The following is an 18,656-nucleotide window of genomic DNA, read 5'->3' on the forward strand; positions in this document are numbered from 1 at the left end:
TTTTGACTGGTTTTATAATATGTAAAGTGTTTTCATAGTGTTTCATTTACCTTTTAAGGAATTGGACCAAAATTTTTTAAGAACCAAGGAAGGGAATGCTGAAGGAAAAGAGCAGTGGATGAGTGAACAGGAAACATTACGACTTCGACAACTTCTTTCTGAGTACAGTGGCACAGAATCTGAGGTAAGCTATCAGAAAGATGTGAAGTTGCCTCAAAATTAAGTTTAACAGCTGTTTTCTTCATAATAACAATGAATTTCCATCAGTTCCCATGTTTCATTCAGTTGGACTAAAGAAAGTCATGAAAGCATGTCTAAAGTTCTACATGCTATAAAATACCAGGATTATGGTTGGAACATATGCAGTGATCTTAAGGTTATTGGTTTGCAGGGGGGGGGTTCACAAAATATTGTTGTTTTTTGTGTTTGTGGGACAGTCGTCTGACAGAAGAACATTATGTTGTGCAACATTGGGATAAGTGGGATGAGTTCATACCAGGACAATGTAATGTAAAATATATTCCTTTAGTGCAGTCAAACAAGGTTCTTCCACTCCTGCACATCAAACTCGGATTGATAAAAAATTATGTGAAGGAACTAGATAAAGAAGGTAACGGATTTGCATACTTGAGAAGTATGTTTCCCGATTTAACATATGCCAAACTTAAGGAAGGAATTTTTGTAGGACCCCAAATAAGGAAACTCCTGAAAGACAATGTGTTTGAAACCCAGTTGAAGTAGGTTGAATTGGCAGCTTGGCGATCATTTAGGGCGATAGTACATGGTTTTTTGGGTAATAGGAAAGAAGAAAACTATGAAATGTTGGTGGCTAATTTACTCGAGTGCTACAAAAACATGGGCTGTCGAATGTCGTTGAACATTCATTTTCTTCATTCTCATCTTGAATTTTCCCCGAAAATCTGGGAGCTGAGAGTGATGAACAAGTGGAGCGGTTTCACCAAGATATTTCCATGATGGAAGAGCAGTATCAAGGTCGCTCGATCCTGTAATGATTGGAGATTATTGCTGGTTCTTTGTGAGGGAGAGTAAGGAAGAATACAAGAGAAAATCTCTTAGTAGAAAATATTTTTAAGGACAATTACAGGCATACTGATTATGTATTATTGAAATTGAAATAAAACTATTTCACAATGATTTATGATATTTTTTCCAAAGTTAAACAAGCTATATAGAACATATAATATTTTTTTACACTTGTATTACTAACCTGAATTATACGTATATATCCCTTTATTTTAACATTAAATGTTGGTACATCTTTTGATGTAGACGTGATAGAGACTTTTTATGGTGATTTTCAGAATCAGCACGTTTATTTCCTCAGAATCACCTATTTTCATTGAGGTATGGCAAAAATATTTTTTATTGGCTTATTGTTTGCAAATTGTAATAGTATTGTAATTGTAAATTGGTAATTGTAATATTCTAAAATATTCAAATTTGTAACCCTTTCTATTTTCTGTTCTCCCAACGGCTTGGTCTGATGATGTGTATCAGTAAGGTACCAAAAACGTCACCTAAATGTATAGTAATGTAGGTGAACAGCCTAATAAAGTATATTATTAATTTTCATGTAGTATAAGATTGGTTTTAATATAATAATAACTTTAATGGAAAACAACCACGTAGCATCCTTCCATAACAATAAACAGAGAGAAAAGAAAAGAAAGATAAATAGAAAGTATAAATAGTAAATAAATAGAAAAGAGAGAAAACAATGGATTTAATATTATGCATGCAGGTTTAATCAAGGAAGAATATAGTTATATAATAATATAATGAAGAAGGGGCATTGCCATACAACTCACAACTCCAGTGTCATCCTAGGGTGTCAACTCCTGGAATTGCAAGCAATAATGGCAATATTGTGTTTTTTCTGATGTAAAATACATGCCAGTAAAGGTACAGACAAAGCATAAGTAGAAAATAAAATTTAGTGAAAGATTTTGATTAGTAAAATAGAAACTAATATAAAGAGACTTAGAAGAAGGGAGGGATGATTTTTGTGTGAGGGATGTACCAAGAAAGGCTTCAGTTCTGCAAATTGGGGCATCTGGAGACTAGGCATCTGCAGAGTGTTTTGATTAAGGTGTTTAAGGCTTTGAATGGATTGAGCAAGCTCAATGCTGATGGAAATCTTTCCCTTGCTCAGACTATGCACATGGGGGGGCATAAATTTAAATTTGAGGAAGGAGAGTTGCAGAATAATCATGCAGAAGTTTGGCTTTAGCTAGCTAGGTTGATTGCTGGAACAAACTTCCATCTGTTGTTGTGGAAGTTGATACCTTAAATATATTCAAGGAAGAACTAGACAAACCATTGGAGGGAACGGAGGGTGAAATGGGGAGTTTTTTTTTTTTTTTGGCTGATGCTGTATAAGCTTTCTTTCTTGCATCATTAATGTGTATGGCAGGCGTGTAGCTTACAGTTGACACTATAGTAAATATATATGGAAGGAGAACAAGAACATAACTTACCAAAATTGAAAAGTTGTGAAGAATAACTAAAAACTAGAAACACTTTGAAATGTATAGCATATAGCTAGTGACATCTAATGGAAAAAAAAAAAAAAAAAATCTTGAAATTTACAAATATAAAACATAAACATATGTATATACACACACATATATATAATCAATTGTTTATGTCTTTCATTTAAGGAGGAGGAGGAGGAAGAAGAAGGTGATGATGATAAAGATGGTGACATTTCCAGAATTTACATTTCCAGGGCTGCAGGTGAAGGATTTCTTCCGAGTGATGAAGAATCAAAGGCCTTAGAGAACATTGATCAAAAACTTAAGTCTCTGTTAACAACTGATGAGTATACTCAGGTATATAGGAAAATTATTTAAAATTAGACAATTTTGTAATTTGTAAAATTAGGCAATTATCCATTATATATTTTCCTTTTTTTTTAACTGTCAGATATTAATATGGTCAAAACTGTTTTTTTTTTTCAAGAGAAATTTATAATCTCCCTCAAAATTACTGTCCAGAGTAACAAAATTTTCTTTTAAGAGTGTCAAATAATTCACAAATTCGTAAAATGTGTAAAATTCTTTTGTTTTTGCATACTTGGACAAGTGAAGTCTATACTTTGTAATTATCTCCTAAAAAAATGCATAGGCATTACATCAGTTGAGTGTAATGGCCATGAAATAATTATTTTCTCCCAACCAACATGGTATCACTTGCAAAGTTAAAAAAAAAAATTAGAAAAAATTAATTCTCACAAGGAAGGGGGGTTATCTTGTACAGAGTTAGTTCTAGATGCTCTATTTATCATGCTAATGGTTTCCAAAAATCAAAGTTGTTTTATGGTTCTCATGTTAGAAATGTCTGTGTCATTAAATAGACGGCGGAACTGTCCTATGAGTTCATTGTGATAAGGAAGGACTATGTGGATGTTTGTTTTATTGTTGTCTTTGGTTGGATTGTTAAGCTTAATTTTATTTTTAGCAATGGAGATTGTGTTTAAAATAAGTTGGTGGGGGTAACCTCTCAATTGTTGATATCTCCCTTGTTTTTTCCACCTACAACAAATTAGGATCCTTCTTCAGCTCCTATAAAGACACACACAAATATCTTACAAACGACCTCAATAATATAATATACCTCATTAATTATCAACCAAACTGTAATACATGTTACATCGGAAGTACTACTACCAAATTTGGCTCATCAAAAACATCCAACACCCGTGCATACTATCATTTCCATAGTCTCATGTCTAACTAATCTGTTACAGAACTTACAATTCATGCCCAGACCCACAATCACACCCCCCTCATTGACTCTGCCATTTCCATCATTATACTAAAATCTGGCTATAGAATACTTCAATATGAAGCCTTAGCTATTGAATGGTACCAGCACCACTCAAACCTTAAAATTCCAAACTCCCCTTCAATCTTTCCCCAATTTGGAACCTCTCGCGATTAAAATTCCCACATGTCAAAAAAGGCATCACGAGAGTATAATTTATGTCTTAAATACCATGCGCGTTCACTTTCCACACATTGCCAACTGAAGACGTTTCACCAACCAAAGTCCCCGTAATGACTATTGGCTTCACTGTATTCATCTATTTAGTTTTCAGTTAATCATTTGCTTCTTTACTTCAATGACAACCAAGGATTGGATGTGTATGCTTCTGTTTCCTTGCACCTATTTTAACTCAGACAACACTTACCTATTTCCCACCTTTTTAATTTTTATTCAACTTAACGATTCAACCTAAATATTAACCACCCTTCCTAAGTAAGCCATCGCAGATTAATTCAAGGTGAGTATCACTTTCTAAGCATTCGCTATCCTTTACTAGTCTATTAACACGGTACTTGAAGATCTCTAAAATTTCGCATTGTTAATTAGTATTTATTATTTAATATTTATAATAAATTTATTCTATTTTGTTTCTAGCTTTTTAATTCGAATGTAACTGGTGATCAACAAACAAAAAATGGTCATTGTGAGGGACATGATAACATTCCAGCAGAAAGCCCTCTCCAAGAGAAACTAGCAGCAGATAAAAATAAGCCGGTAACTATACACTGCTGAAATAAATCAAACATATTCATTTATTTACTATTTGTTTATATTCTATATTAACTGTTAATGAAATTTTTTTTTTTTAGTGAAAGCATTCTTTCTCCTATCTCTCTCTCATTCCCCACCCTCCTTCAATATCGTTTATTCCTGCTGACGTTTCATACCTATGTAAAATAATCTAGTCTCATCACATTTTATTGTATGTTATGTATTGAGCTACAAACTTGTTTGAGAATTTCAGTCTCCCAGCTGATTAAATAATTGCTGTCTTCCCTGTGTTCCCGTCTCTTCAGTCCCATCCCACCCATTCATTGTAGAGTATGGTTTACACCTAATATAATGTTGTCTTATTTCTTGTTATTTGTCAACAGTGAATTGTGGCAAGATGCTGAAAGACTGATTTCCAAAGGTTTAAGTAGAAATTAAAATAAGCTTTGTATCTATTAATTTGGAATCACTTCATACACTGTATTATAGAATTTTTACTCCCTTATCAAAGAATAAAAAAATAATAGGAAAAAAAAATCTAGACAAGTTGGCCCTGGGTACCAGGCATTCTGTATCCAAGTGATTCTAGTATGATCCTCAAAGAATTTTTTTCTCTAACACTTTTTTAGTGTGCATTGATTCTCTTGCGGTCAAATCAGTTTTCTTTTTTTATAACTCAGAGTAGCTCTTTTGCACTACAAGAAGCAGCAGTGGCTCAGAAAGGAAATGCACCTTTCTGTTCTTTTTTTTTTTTTTTTAACTTCATTAACCTAACTAACCCAGGTGCTTTGTTGCCTTGTGGCAGAGCTGGGCACCTGGGTGGTAAGGTCAACACAATGAACATGATAAAAGCTATAAGATGATGGTTGTATGATTTTTTATGGCTCACTGGCAGCTATGTGATGAAATAATATTCAGAATACAAATAGTGGAAAAAATTTGAAATTTGCAAGTGGATTATTTTGAACTAATTGCCTTTGAATTTTAAATTAATTAATGGCAATAGTGACACCTTTCCCAATAGGCCAATAAGTGAAATATTTATTGTTTGTTAATTGCTACTACAGGATTACTGGTTGTTCCTCTCTGCCTCTACCTTTATAAATATACAAGCACTTTTACTTATCTAGGTTTTGAAATCTCAAGTTGTTGTTTACACATTGTAATTATGTGAGAAGGGTGTTGATTGACGAGGCATGACTGTTTGCATTACTGTTTTTGTATTCTGATGTGTGTGCACTATTGCAGTTCTCAGCAGGCAGCAAACAGTATTTCTACCATACCTGGTGATTTTAAAATCTTAAAACGTTCTGTTTGCTTGTAATGGCTGGCAGGTGTGTAAATGTGCATGGGAATTGGGAATATATGTTGTGTATTTGTGTAATCAGGTGCCCCTTCCTGACCATGGTGTTGGGGAGATAACCATCTTTCAGAAGCCACCTTGTGCCTATGCTGATGCAATGCTAATTCTTTTCCTAGGTGACATAGCGTGGGATGCTGATACTGGTTCCATCTGGTCTGGCCAGTGTGGAAATCTCACTTGCCATGACAAACATAGCAAATCCTCCTACATAGAGCACACTAGCCCCACCTCTTCCATACTTTTCACCTGGTGGGCCCACCATCCTAATTTTGTCTGCCTCTTACCTGCCACCCCCCAGCACAGTGGGTTGTCTCTGCAGTGGTGTCCCTCTATCCCCTTGTTCTTCCTATTTCCTGGTGGAAGTCTTGCTATCATCCACCTCCTGGTGCCTTCCCTTTTGTCCCAAACTCAAACTGCCATCCTCATGCTCCTTTCAAAAAAAAAATTTTTTTTTTTTTTTTTTTTTCAGGGTCCTTGATGGCAAGCTCAGGCAACATCCAGAGTTTGTCCCTGCCAGAGTACTCATACATGTATTTACCTACTGCCCTGGCCCATCTCCCTAAGGTAGTGATGGGCAATGGGTGTGTCTTGATTTTCAAATGCCCTGTGGTTAAGAGGCCAGATGAACATAACAAAATCCAACACTACACTTCACAAACTCATCACTTACACATGCACAATCTGGCCTTTACAGTGAACTGTATGCATCACAGAGATACTATGTAGAGTTGGGGAAGACTCCCAGTGCCACCAGTCAGTTAACACTATGGCACTATATATCACCTGCTAATATTACTGTAAGTTAGATATGAATTGTTTTTTTTTATTATTATTATATAAAATCATTTCTTGACCAAGTTGTTGTTATAAAAATGTTCTGTTTATAATGTGGCAGTACCAGGTAAGTCAGAGGAGTTCACATTTAGCTATTTTTACAAGCTGTAAACATGAACCATATTTAGTGATCACATGGTGTCGAACCACAGCAAACTCAGCACATACTACTGTACTTGCACTGACCATTTGGCTACATATAATTAATATAAAAATTTTTTTCTTTATTATTTATTTATTTATAAATAAAATATATGAAAATTCAAAATAAGTGAACAGAAATTCATAATTGGTAAAAAAGTTTTTTTTTTTTTTTTTTTTTTGAGTACTCTGTACACAAAAATTGGGTGTGACTAATATGGTTTTTATTTGTGGCAGACTTAATAAGTTTTCTTTCTTTGGAATACATATGTAAAAAATATTTTTCATTAAAAATCTAAAAAAATTACATTTAACGGGTATTCTAAGTAATCCATTATAAAAAATCTAGCCCTGTGGCTGACATACTTGTAGAACTGCCCTTGTCATGAACTGGAGAACCACTGATGATGGCCTAAACTATTGGTGTGTAGATCCCTATGAGTGTGTGGAATACTTGAGACGAATAATTGTGGTGTTTTTTCAATTAAATACTGATTCACTTCTTCATGACAGTGATTAGAATAATTGTTAAAACACTTTTGGTTTTATCTTATTGTAAACATATTTGTGCACAAAAAGGGCATTTTAATTAAATGGCACCAGGGTCTTTCTCATTGTTTTTAAGTTTAAGCTATTTTTAGCTGTACAAGAGATACTTTCTTTTGTTAGTAGATATGTTTCCGAAGGAAGGGTTGGGTTCGTTTTTGATTTTACTTTTAAATGACACTAGAGTGGTCTGCATACACCGTTCTTAGGAGTCCCGTTTCCAAAATTATTAGAAGTTCCAAAATAAATTTATGGTTCAGTGAATAGAGGACAATCTGTAAATAGGGTAATGCAGCAATTGGAATGCCAATGCACTATTGTATAGCCCCCATCCCCGAAAGGACAAGGTCATAAATCAGCCACTAATCTGATGCCGGTGGTCATAAAAATTCAGTCGCCCATTTCATTTTTGTCTATTCCAAGAATTGGGATTTTTCGACTACCCAAGCAATTAAGAATGTCTGCATAATTACCAAAATTTGTATGGTATGTCCATGTAGTATGCTCGTTATAACAGTAAGTGATTGTATGGGAATACATATAAATTTAAATCATTATGGCTTTTTGCTCTTTACAGCTGTGACTGTATCACGGCTGTAATATATTATATGTCTGATTGTATACAATCCCCCCTATATATATATATATATATAATGCTGGTATATATATTAATATTACGTTTAGATGTATGTATTCTTTTGTATTTTAATCCTTCTTTTGTGCATCGTTAATGCCATTGTTTTTGCCGTATTGGCCAATTGAACATTATACGTGCCAGTATATATTCGTTTCTAATTGTTCGAATGTTACCTATTATTGGTGGTTTTTACATATAGGCATTAGTGTTCATACATTTCTGGTCATTAAGCTAGCCTTATTTAGGTCATCTTAAATCCGCATGGCCTATAAATATAAGGTTTAGAAGTTTAATGCTTAATGATAATGAATTTTCATGATAAATTACTGATGAAAATTTTTTATCTGTAGCAAATGGTAATTACTAATTGTTATTAACAGTATACTTCTATCTTATTACTATCATACTTTTTTTACTATAATACATTTTTGCATTCCATCACGTGGCCGTCAATCCCCTACTTTGTCGGGGGCTTTCAGTGGATTGACAGCCCTTTCGATGTAATGCCTCATACTTACTCGTATGAGTGTATATATATATATATATATATATATGTATATATATATATAGTTAAAGAACAATAAGTAAAATATATTTCATATCGGATAAGCTTGTATTTACTTAACCCTATAATAGTCAAAAACTGGTCCAAGAGTTAAAACCTGGTAAAGGATAATCATTAGTCAAAGTAATAGTAAAAATAAAACAATCAATCAACATAATAATAATATATATCAAGTCAATTATAGGTAAATGGACACATTGAAAGGGACTTTATCTAGGGCTAACCTTCTCAATATGTCCCCTACAATTAACCCAGCTATCAGTTTCTGATATCATCTGCCTGTTTAACACGGTCAAAAGGTAATTCATGCGATAGATTAGATTAAAGTTAGACAATAATTTTGTTGTTAACAGGCTGGATGACTTTAGCCCAACCGATAGCTAAGACAATAAAAGCATATTTTAAGGAAGAAGAGAAATAAATGAGAACCAATAACCTTCAATTAATGTCATATTAATAAGTACAAAAGGAGCATAAGCTAAAAAAGGAGAAAGGATATGAGGTTTAAGAATAGCATTAGTACCTCAATCCCCCTTGAATTACTCTAATAGTTCATGAGGTAAGAAAAATAGAATATGAAAGTAAAAGTTAAAAGTAAAGGGAAAGCTATAATGCAAGTATACGTCGGATATTACCGGGAGCGTAACTTCCCGTCCCTTATAGAAAGAGATCCTGGTATATCATAAGTATAATGAAACAAAATATTAGCATTAGCATTAGTAGAGGCATTTGATGCAAGAAAGCAAGTTTATGCAGTATCAGCCAAAAAAAAAAACAAAAAAAAACCCACTTCCACTTCACCCCTCTGTTCGTTCAAAATACCTGTCCAGCTGAGCCTTAAACTTAGCATTAGCATTAGCATTAGTAGAGGCATTTGATGCAAGAAAGCAAGCTTATGCAGCATCAGCCAAAAAAAAAAAAAAAAAAGTAACATAAATAAATAAAAATAACCACTTCCTCTTCACCCCTCTGTTCATTCGAAATACCTGTCCAGCTGAGCCTTAAACTTATTTAGGCTATCAACTTCCACGACAAGGGATGGAAGTCTGTTCCACCTACCAACCACCCGCTGCCTAAAGGCAAATTTCCGCACGTCTATCCTACATCTGTCTTTCCTCAATTTGAATTTATGCCCTCTCAGGTGATTATTCTGAGCTAGAGGAAGAATCCCATCAGCATTGAGCATGCTTAAACCATTCAAGGCTTTATACACCTCTATCAGATCACCTCGCTGGTGCCTAGTCTCCAGACACTGTAATTTGCAAAACTTAAGCCTTTCTTCGTAAGAGCACCCCTTTGTTCCATTCACTAATCTTGTTGCCCTTCTCTGTACTCATTCCAGCAGCTCTACATCCTTCTTGAAATGAGGCCTCCAGACCTGTATACAGTACTCTAGGTGTGGCCTGACCATTGCCTTATACAATGGAATAATCACCTCCTTATCCCTGCTGGAAAAATTCCTATATATCATTGACAATACTCCATGAGCTACCCTTGCAGCCCGTCTGCACTGCTCAGAGAACTTCATATCTGCCTGCACAATCACCCCCAAGTCCCTTTCATTCTCTACCACTGTCAGTGTAGTACCACAGAGTTGATACGTTGCTCTGGGGTTGCTGTTTCCCATGTGTAGTACTTTACATTTGTCAATGTTAAACTTCATTTGCCACCTCTCAGCCCATCTGCTCAACCTTTCCAGATCCTGTTGCAGCAGCATAGTGTCAGTAGTGTCCTTGACAACCCTGCCAACCTTTGTATCATCTGCAAACTTGGACATTAAGCTTGATATACCATCATCAATATCATTTATAAATACAGAAAACAACAATGGACCCAACACTGAGCCCTGAGGGACCCCACTAATAACATTAGTCCACGATGAGCAGTGTCCATTGATTACCACTCTCTGTCTTCTCCCCCTCAACCACCCCTTTATCCATAGCAGCAATTTGCCTCCAATGTCACACTGCTCCAATTTGTGTAGCAGTCTTCCATGTGCAACAGTATCAAAAGCCTTTCTAAGATCCAAGTATATAATATCAAAGTTATTCCCTGCATCCAGTTCTTTTGTGACTGCATCATAGTATCCAATCAAGTTGGTCAGGCAAGACTTCCCCTTAACAAAACCATGCTGTGTCTGAGCTATAACTGAAGTCTTGTCTAAATGATCCTGCAGTGCTTCTTTAACCAGTGCCTCCATTAATTTTCCTGGAACAGAAGTTAAGCTCACAGGTCTATAATTACTTGTGTCAGCCTTTGATCCTCCTTTGTGAATTGGGGTCACATTTGCACATTTCCAGTCTATGGGTACCTTCCCTGAGTCCAAGGAAGCTCTCATAATTATGGCTAAGGGTTTGCTTACTTCCTTTGCTGCCTCCTTTAATATAACTGGATAGATCCCATCCACCCCGGGTGCCTTTCTTGTGTTTATCTTCAACAGTTTCTCCTCCACTTTACTCCCAGTTATTTCAAGATTCTGTAGCTTACTGCTAGAGTTGAATACACCTCTGGCATTCCCTTTGCTGAATAACTCCTCATGTGTGAATGTCGATGCAAAATATTCATTTAGTTTGTTAGCTACCTGAGCAGGATCATCAACAGTTGACCCATCAATATCAAGTGGACCAATCTGATTCATCCCCTTCCTTCTAGAGTTTACATAAGTAAAGAACTCTTTGCTGTTTTTCTTTGCATCCCTTGCCAAGGATTTCTCGTAATCTGCCTTTTCCTGCCTAACCTCCTTTGTAACTTGGTTGCATATCAACTTGTATCTATCATAGGCTTCTGTGTCATGTGTTAATTTGTAAGTATCCCATGCATTTTTCTTCTCTGCCATATGCCTCATTAGTTCATCTGACATCCATTTTGGCCTAAACCTTGAACAATATTTCTTAGTTGGTATGTAAAGCCTAGTAGCTTCCAAGATAAGTTCTTTGAATGCTTCCCATTTTGAATTTGCTGTTGGTAACATCATCAGTTGGTCCCACTGTATAGAATTTAAATACTGTCTCAGTCCATCGTAGTCGCCTTTACGGAAGCAATAACCCTTCCCTTTACCCCTAATGGTAGTTACCTCTTTGAGTAAATCCCACTTCAGCACACTGTGATCACTGCCACCTAGTGGTTCATTTATCTGCAGATTCTTAATGCATGAAGAATCACTGCTGATAATCAAATCAAGAGTATTACTCCCTCTAGTTGCCTCCCGAACATGCTGATGTAGAAAACAGTCATCCAATAAATCCACAAAAGCTCTGCTAGTGCGTGAGTAACCAGCCCCCAAATTCCAGTCAATATCTGGGAAATTAAAATCTCCCATTATAAGACTCTCTGATTTACTGGCCCACTCTATTTCCTTGTACAGTTCCTTATTATACTCATCAGAGTCATTAGGCCTATAGCACACTCCTACTCTCAATTTTGATCTCCCAATGCTTATGTCACACCAAACTGACTCAACACTGCACTGTCCAGCGATGTCGACTGGCTTCACTTCCTTGGTTTTTATGTGTTTCTTAACTAATAGCATAACCCCTCCCCCCTTCCTATCCTGTCTATCCTTTCTGTAGACGTTGTACTCCCCAAATTGCAGTTCTGCATCCCTTATATCTGTGTGACACCACGTCTCTGATATCCCAACAATATCTGCCTTTGATGTTTTGAGCAATACCTCAAATTCATCAAATTTATTTACTAAACTCCTAGCATTGGTGTACACGCAAGTATACCTGCACCTGTTTCTATTCTTAGCTACCCTAACACAACCCATGTGTTTACTTGTACCGCAATGGCTCCCAGCAGTCTCTGAAATACCATGCATCTTGTTTTTCAGGCTTCTGCTCATTCTAATAGAAGCAGTGCAAGAATCTCTTTCACCTCTGCCAGTGGCTACTGTCAATCTATTGGTCTTTGTCTCCCCCCAAGCTAGCAGTTTTCCGACCCACCTAACACTGCCTCGATAGCATCAGCAAATATTCTTGCACCAATTTAGGTGCTTATTTAGGCTATCAACCTCCACCACAAGGGATGGAGGTCTGTTCCACCAACCAACCACCCGCTGGCTAAAGGCAAATTTCCGCACGTCTATCCTACATCTGTCTTTCCTCAATTTGAATTTATGCCCTCTCAGGTGATTTTTCTAAGCTAGAGGAAGAATCCCATCAGCATTGAGCATGCTTAAACCATTCAAGGCTTTATACACCTCTATCAGATCACCTCGCTGGTGCCTAGTCTCCAGACACTGTAATTTGCAAAACTTAAGCCTTTCTTCATAAGAGCACCCCTTTGTTCCATTCACTAATCTTGTTGCCCTTCTCTGTACTCGTTCCAGCAGCTCTACATCCTTCTTGAAATGAGGCCTCCAGACCTGTATACGGTACTCTAGGTGTGGCCTGACCATTGCCTTATACAATGGAATAATCACCTCCTTATCCCTGCTGGAAAAATTCCTGTATATCATTGACAATACTCCATGAGCTACTCTTGCAGCCCATCTGCACTGCTCAGAGAACTTCATATCTGCCTGCACAACCACCCCCAAGTCCCTTTCATTCTCTACCACTGTCAGTGTAGTACCACAGAATTGATACATTGCTCTGGGGTTGCTGTTTCCCATGTGTAGTACTTTACATTTGTCAATGTGAAACCTCATTTGCCATCTCTCAGCCCATCTGCTCAACCTTTCCAGATCCTGTTGCAGCAGCATAGTGTCAGTAGTGTCCTTGACAACCCTGCCAACCTTTGTATCATCTGCAAACTTGGACATTAAGCTTGATATACCATCATCAATATCATTTATAAATACAGAAAACAATAATGGACCCAACACTGAGCCCTGAGGGACTCCACTAATAACATTAGTCCACGATGAGCAGTGTCCATTGATTACCACTCTCTGTCTTCTCCCCCTCAACCACCCCTTTATCCATAGCAGCAATTTGCCTCCAATGTCACACTGCTCCAATTTGTGTAGCAGTCTTCCATGTGCAACAGTATCAAAAGCCTTTCTAAGATCCAAGTATATAATATAATAAAGTTATTCCCTGCATCCAGTTCTTTTGTGACTGCATCATAGTATCCAATCAAGTTGGTCAGGCAAGACTTCCCCTTAACAAAACCATGCTGTGTCTGAGCTATAACTGAAGTCTTGTCTAAATGATCCTGCAGTGCTTCTTTAACCAGTGCCTCCATTAATTTTCCTGGAACAGAAGTTAAGCTCACAGGTCTATAATTACTTGTGTCAGCCTTTGATCCTCCTTTGTGAATTGGGGTCACATTTGCACATTTCCAGTCTATGGGTACCTCCCCTGAGTCCAAGGAAGCTCTCATAATTATGGCTAAGGGTTTGCTTACTTCCTTTGCTGCCTCCTTTAATATAACTGGATAGATCCCATCCACCCCGGGTGCCTTTCTTGTGTTTTTCTTCAACAGTTTCTCTTCCACTTTACTCCCAGTTATTTCAAGATTCTGTAGCTTACTGCTAGAGTTGAATACACCTCTGGCATTCCCCTTGCTGAATAACTCCTCATGTGTGAATGCCGATGCAAAATATTCATTTAGTTTGTTAGCTACCTGAGCAGGATCATCAACAGTTGACCCATCAATATCACCATATATGATGATATAATGCATTTTATGGAAAAGCAGCGGACTGTGGAAAGGCTAATTCCTATATGCTTAAATCGTGGTAAAAAGTTACGTTAAGAAAACCAAACAAAAATATATATATGTATATATATATATATATATATGTAACCACCAATAATAGGTAACATTCGAACAATTAGAAACGTATATATATATATATATCTGACAATTAAAATAAATATGATATTTAAAATAAAAACATCAGCCAGTAGTACGGCAATAATGCAGAGCGAAACAAAACGCAAAATAATAAAATAAACAAACAGGGAAGGGAAAATAGAGATAATAGGACAAAAAGGTAGTCGATAATCCCCTATATAATTTAGTCAATTAAATCATTAAACCCAATTAACAAAAAATGTAAATTTAAAATAATGCCAATTATAAATAATTTAGTGGTACCCCCCTTGAAGGTACCAGTTCCAAAAAACGTGAAATATCACCAAAAAAGGGTTAAAGAAACTACCAAAAAACTAAAATATCAAAATAATAGACTGACCATCATGCCCCATATCGACAGAGGACCACGAGGCCAATAATGGTCATGGAATATATATATATATATATATATATATATATATAAAATAAAGATTATATAAAAAACCCCATATATATATATATATTTGGGAGTTTTTATATTTTTTATTCAATTTCAGAAATTCGGCGAAGTGATTCAGCACCTTGTTTGTGAAGGCTTAGAGCAATTACAGGAATTGGAAAATAAAGGACAGGATCTGCCCACTGTGTCTGAAGATGTTATTCAGTTGTTGCTTTCAGAAGCTACTCATGCAGTAGGTAAAAAAGGTAGCCCTGCAGCAAAGTAGAAATGAAAGTTATTGGTCGCTTTGTGGGAAAAAGAAACTGTTCACTGACTTTCTTAGGAATGAATAAGTTATGTTCTATCCAATTTGTTACAGATTGCTTATATTTCAGCAATATATTTTCTATAAAAATAATCCTATTACTGGGCAGCTTAGATATATATTACTGAACCATTTTAGACCTTTTTAATATATTTTACATTTTTATAGTAATAATTGTCTATTTATTCGTGCAGTATGTTATTTTTTGTTAATTACCTAATGTTAAATGATATATGCAAATGTTAATGCCCTTGATAGTGCTGGTAGGTGGTTTACTTTTTTTGGGTATTTATTTTGAATCGTTATTTATTAACAATTTTATTTTCCTACCTCTTGTTTCCCTCTTTAAATATAGCAGTGCTGGCATGGATATTGTGTACTGCAAGTCTGTTTAAACATAAAAAGTGTTTCTGTATCTCATATATTACTTAAAACTATCAAAATGTATTGTTATTAAAAGTAAACTAAGGGTTGTACAATATGGGAAAAAAAACTTCCTTTGTAATAAAGAATTGAGATTTATTGATATTAAAATTTTTATTTCTTAAACTTTTGGATGTCATAAAATTTCTGAAAGATATACCATAAGCTTCACATTGATTATTTTAAATTACTGTGAATATCAAAATTGTGCTGTTATGATAAATATCAGATTTTTGGCCCAAGTTTTGAAATAATTGTTACCGTGATTAGTGTGCTTGCAAATTTCTACATTCTTGATTGATATTTACACACACATCGGAAGAAGGTTTGAGTTTCCAAGGAGAAAAAACCCCTGCATTTCTCTCTGAGGTTACCTATGTCTGGAGGATGACCTTTACAGAACATTCCTTCTGTTTCCTTCATGTGAATAGTGGAGTGGGCAGCATCACTGCTCTCTCATATTAATCTACTGTGATAGTTTAGTGAGCACAGTATATTTGTCTGCTATTCATTTGGAGAATTTTCGGTGTGATTTCTGTTGACAGTTGGAAGAATTTTTAAAGTGTCCTTCAGTTGAGCCTGTAGCTAGCCTTGATCGAAAATACTTTAGTATTTGTATTGCAAATGATGCGTGGAAGTAGGCCCAGCCAAAAAAAACACCTGTACCTCTTCCTCTGACAATTGGTGCAATTTTTAAATTTATTCAAATTACCCACTTATGCAACCCCAGGTGGAAGTTTGTTCTAAAAATCAATTACTCTCTGTCTGAAAGCTAAGAAATTGTCTGTAGAGATCATTCACCACCTTCCTTTGATATCACATGAAGGATGGGGTAGTAGACCTTATATAGGTATATTTAGATATTACTAAACCATATTGATATGATGTAGTTGTTTGTAGAAGTGTTGTTTTTAGAACCTATAGTACTGAACACTGTACACTGTAGAGTATAGTTTTCAGGAATTACATGTGAAGGAAGGTTGCTTCAGAAGACAGAAGTTGAAGAGATAAATGAGGAAGAAAAGTTGGTTCTGTAGTGCCCATGCAAGTGTCATTAAGTGTGGCTCAAGAGCTTTTTGTATGCGGCCCATGGCTGTGTTTATATGAAGAAAATCTTTGTTATGTATATAAAGTGCTTAGCATCTTAATACACAGCCATTTCTGAATAAACAGAAAATTTTTAAGGTGGCATCGTTTTAGGTTATATCTCATATTGTGAATGCCTTCACAATGAGTTGCCATGATATTGCACTACTTCGAATAAGTAACGCTTCACCTAAGGAGAAGACTAATGTTACTTATTCTCAGATAGGTACCACCACCCAGACAGCACTGTTTCAGGGCTATTTGGCCCTTCGTCAGTGAGTGGGTAGGTACCCAAGTGATGCAATGATGGCAAAAACAGTTATGAAGTATAACTCCACAATATGAGAGATGCCTGATGGTGTATGATGTATTTAGACTAATTTAGACTGAGGCTCTAGCCCTAAATGCGCCTTAGAAAATCTTTGTTCTAATTTTATAGAAACATACCTCTGTACAAACTACAGTGGAAACTGATTAATACAAAATGTGCAGGACTTTTGCAAATATTTCCTGTTAACCAATTTTGTGGTAAAATTTTTAATGGCCAATTCCAGTATGGAGAAAAATGGAGGTAACTGGGTGGGTATTCATAGGAAACTGCAAAAACCCCAACTCAGTTGCAATAACAAGCTGCACCTACAAACCCTTCTCTTTACTACTATTCTTTTATGCGAGGATGGTAGTGATATCACAGCATTAACCCAATATACAGCCCACCCACAATTTCTATCATATTTTCATCAATATTGGCCTGCTAACGAAAACGTTTTGAGAACTGCTGATCTATAGATCAGACATGCAGCAGAAACAGAACATCTCTGAGACAGATGTTTGTTTAGGGAAGTGGAAAGAGAAAAACAGCTAACGGAATAAGCTAGTCTCACAGTCTAAATTTTATTTCAGTGGTGTATGCTATTTGAGGATATTGAGTTAGTTATTTTTCAAGTAATTTGTAGAAGTGGCACTTTGCAAATTTTTCATAAATTTTTTTGTTTATTTACAGTTTATTTATTCATCTAATATACATTTTATTTAATTGATTTATATTTTTCATTTAATACTGAATATAACTATGGTTAATACAAGAATATCCAAAAATACAATGGACCATGAGGCAGATTGGAAATGCCCTGAGTGATTACCTTCTGAGTATTAAACTCCACTTTAATAAACCCAATATCACAAATATTGCTTCCTCTGCATCAAAAAAAAAAAAAAAAAAAAATTAAAAACACAGGCTTTCTTTTTCACTCTAACAGTTTTCATCTAAACAGCTTCTGAAAACTGTTCTTTGGAATACTGTTCCCACATATACATTGGTTCCCCAAAAACCATTCTCAAATAATCCCTAGCAATCAGCACCCAAACGTGGGAATCAAGTGCCCATGGAAATAAAAAGTTCCTTTGCTGTTGTGATCCCTTTTTGCTTTTATAATAAAAAAATAATTTCCAGCTTTTTTTCTTTGAATTGAAAATAGTGGTCTGTTATTTGCTTAACCCAATTTAAAAATATCGAATTAATGATATCTAGATTTAAACCGAGATGCTCGTGTGGGGACTGGCAGATACAACATGCAAATCTATTTTTGTTACCCATTTATTATTATTGTCAATGATTTTAGGTGGTTGCCTACAAGAAGGTTAATGATGTGTCCTTTACAAACTCTCTTATCACAGATGTCCAATATTTCAATGGACACTTTTTGAATTGGCATTATTCCACCTCTCCCATGTCAGTTGGAACAAATGCATCAGCTGGTCGACATCCATTCATTATTCATCGCCATACTCACAATTGTAACTTTTCCTCATATGTATCACCTCCTTCTGTTCTTTGGAATAACCATTTGCACGTACTTCTCTTGGCGCATTATAGCCTTGGTTGCTAATGCGCCAAAAAAATCCAAACAAACAAACATCTTCTTCTCCAGCCTTCATATTTTTTCCTTTCACTGTTTGTTTGCCACTGGAAAAGGATCTTTTTAATTAATT

General features: G+C 35.7%; 1 protein-coding gene across 1 annotated transcript in view; it reads left to right on the plus strand.

The window, feature by feature from the left end:
* Window positions 1–15,285, plus strand: part of LOC150085043 (uncharacterized) — a 31,843-nt gene extending 16,558 nt beyond the window's left edge. Inside the window, exons 3-6 of the mRNA XM_090375731.1 lie at window positions 59–184; window positions 2,682–2,852; window positions 4,444–4,563; window positions 14,949–15,285. Coding sequence (XP_090231857.1) covers window positions 59–184; window positions 2,682–2,852; window positions 4,444–4,563; window positions 14,949–15,116 — 585 coding nt within the window. The 3' untranslated portion in view covers window positions 15,117–15,285. The remainder of the gene's footprint in view (window positions 1–58; window positions 185–2,681; window positions 2,853–4,443; window positions 4,564–14,948) is intronic.
* Window positions 15,286–18,656: the final 3,371 nt, after the last annotated feature.

Source organism: Mastigoproctus giganteus, chromosome 6 (genome assembly GCF_048544385.1).
Source record: "Mastigoproctus giganteus isolate SK-2022 chromosome 6, ASM4854438v1, whole genome shotgun sequence".
In the NCBI taxonomy this organism is placed as follows: Eukaryota; Metazoa; Arthropoda; class Arachnida; order Uropygi; family Thelyphonidae; genus Mastigoproctus; species Mastigoproctus giganteus.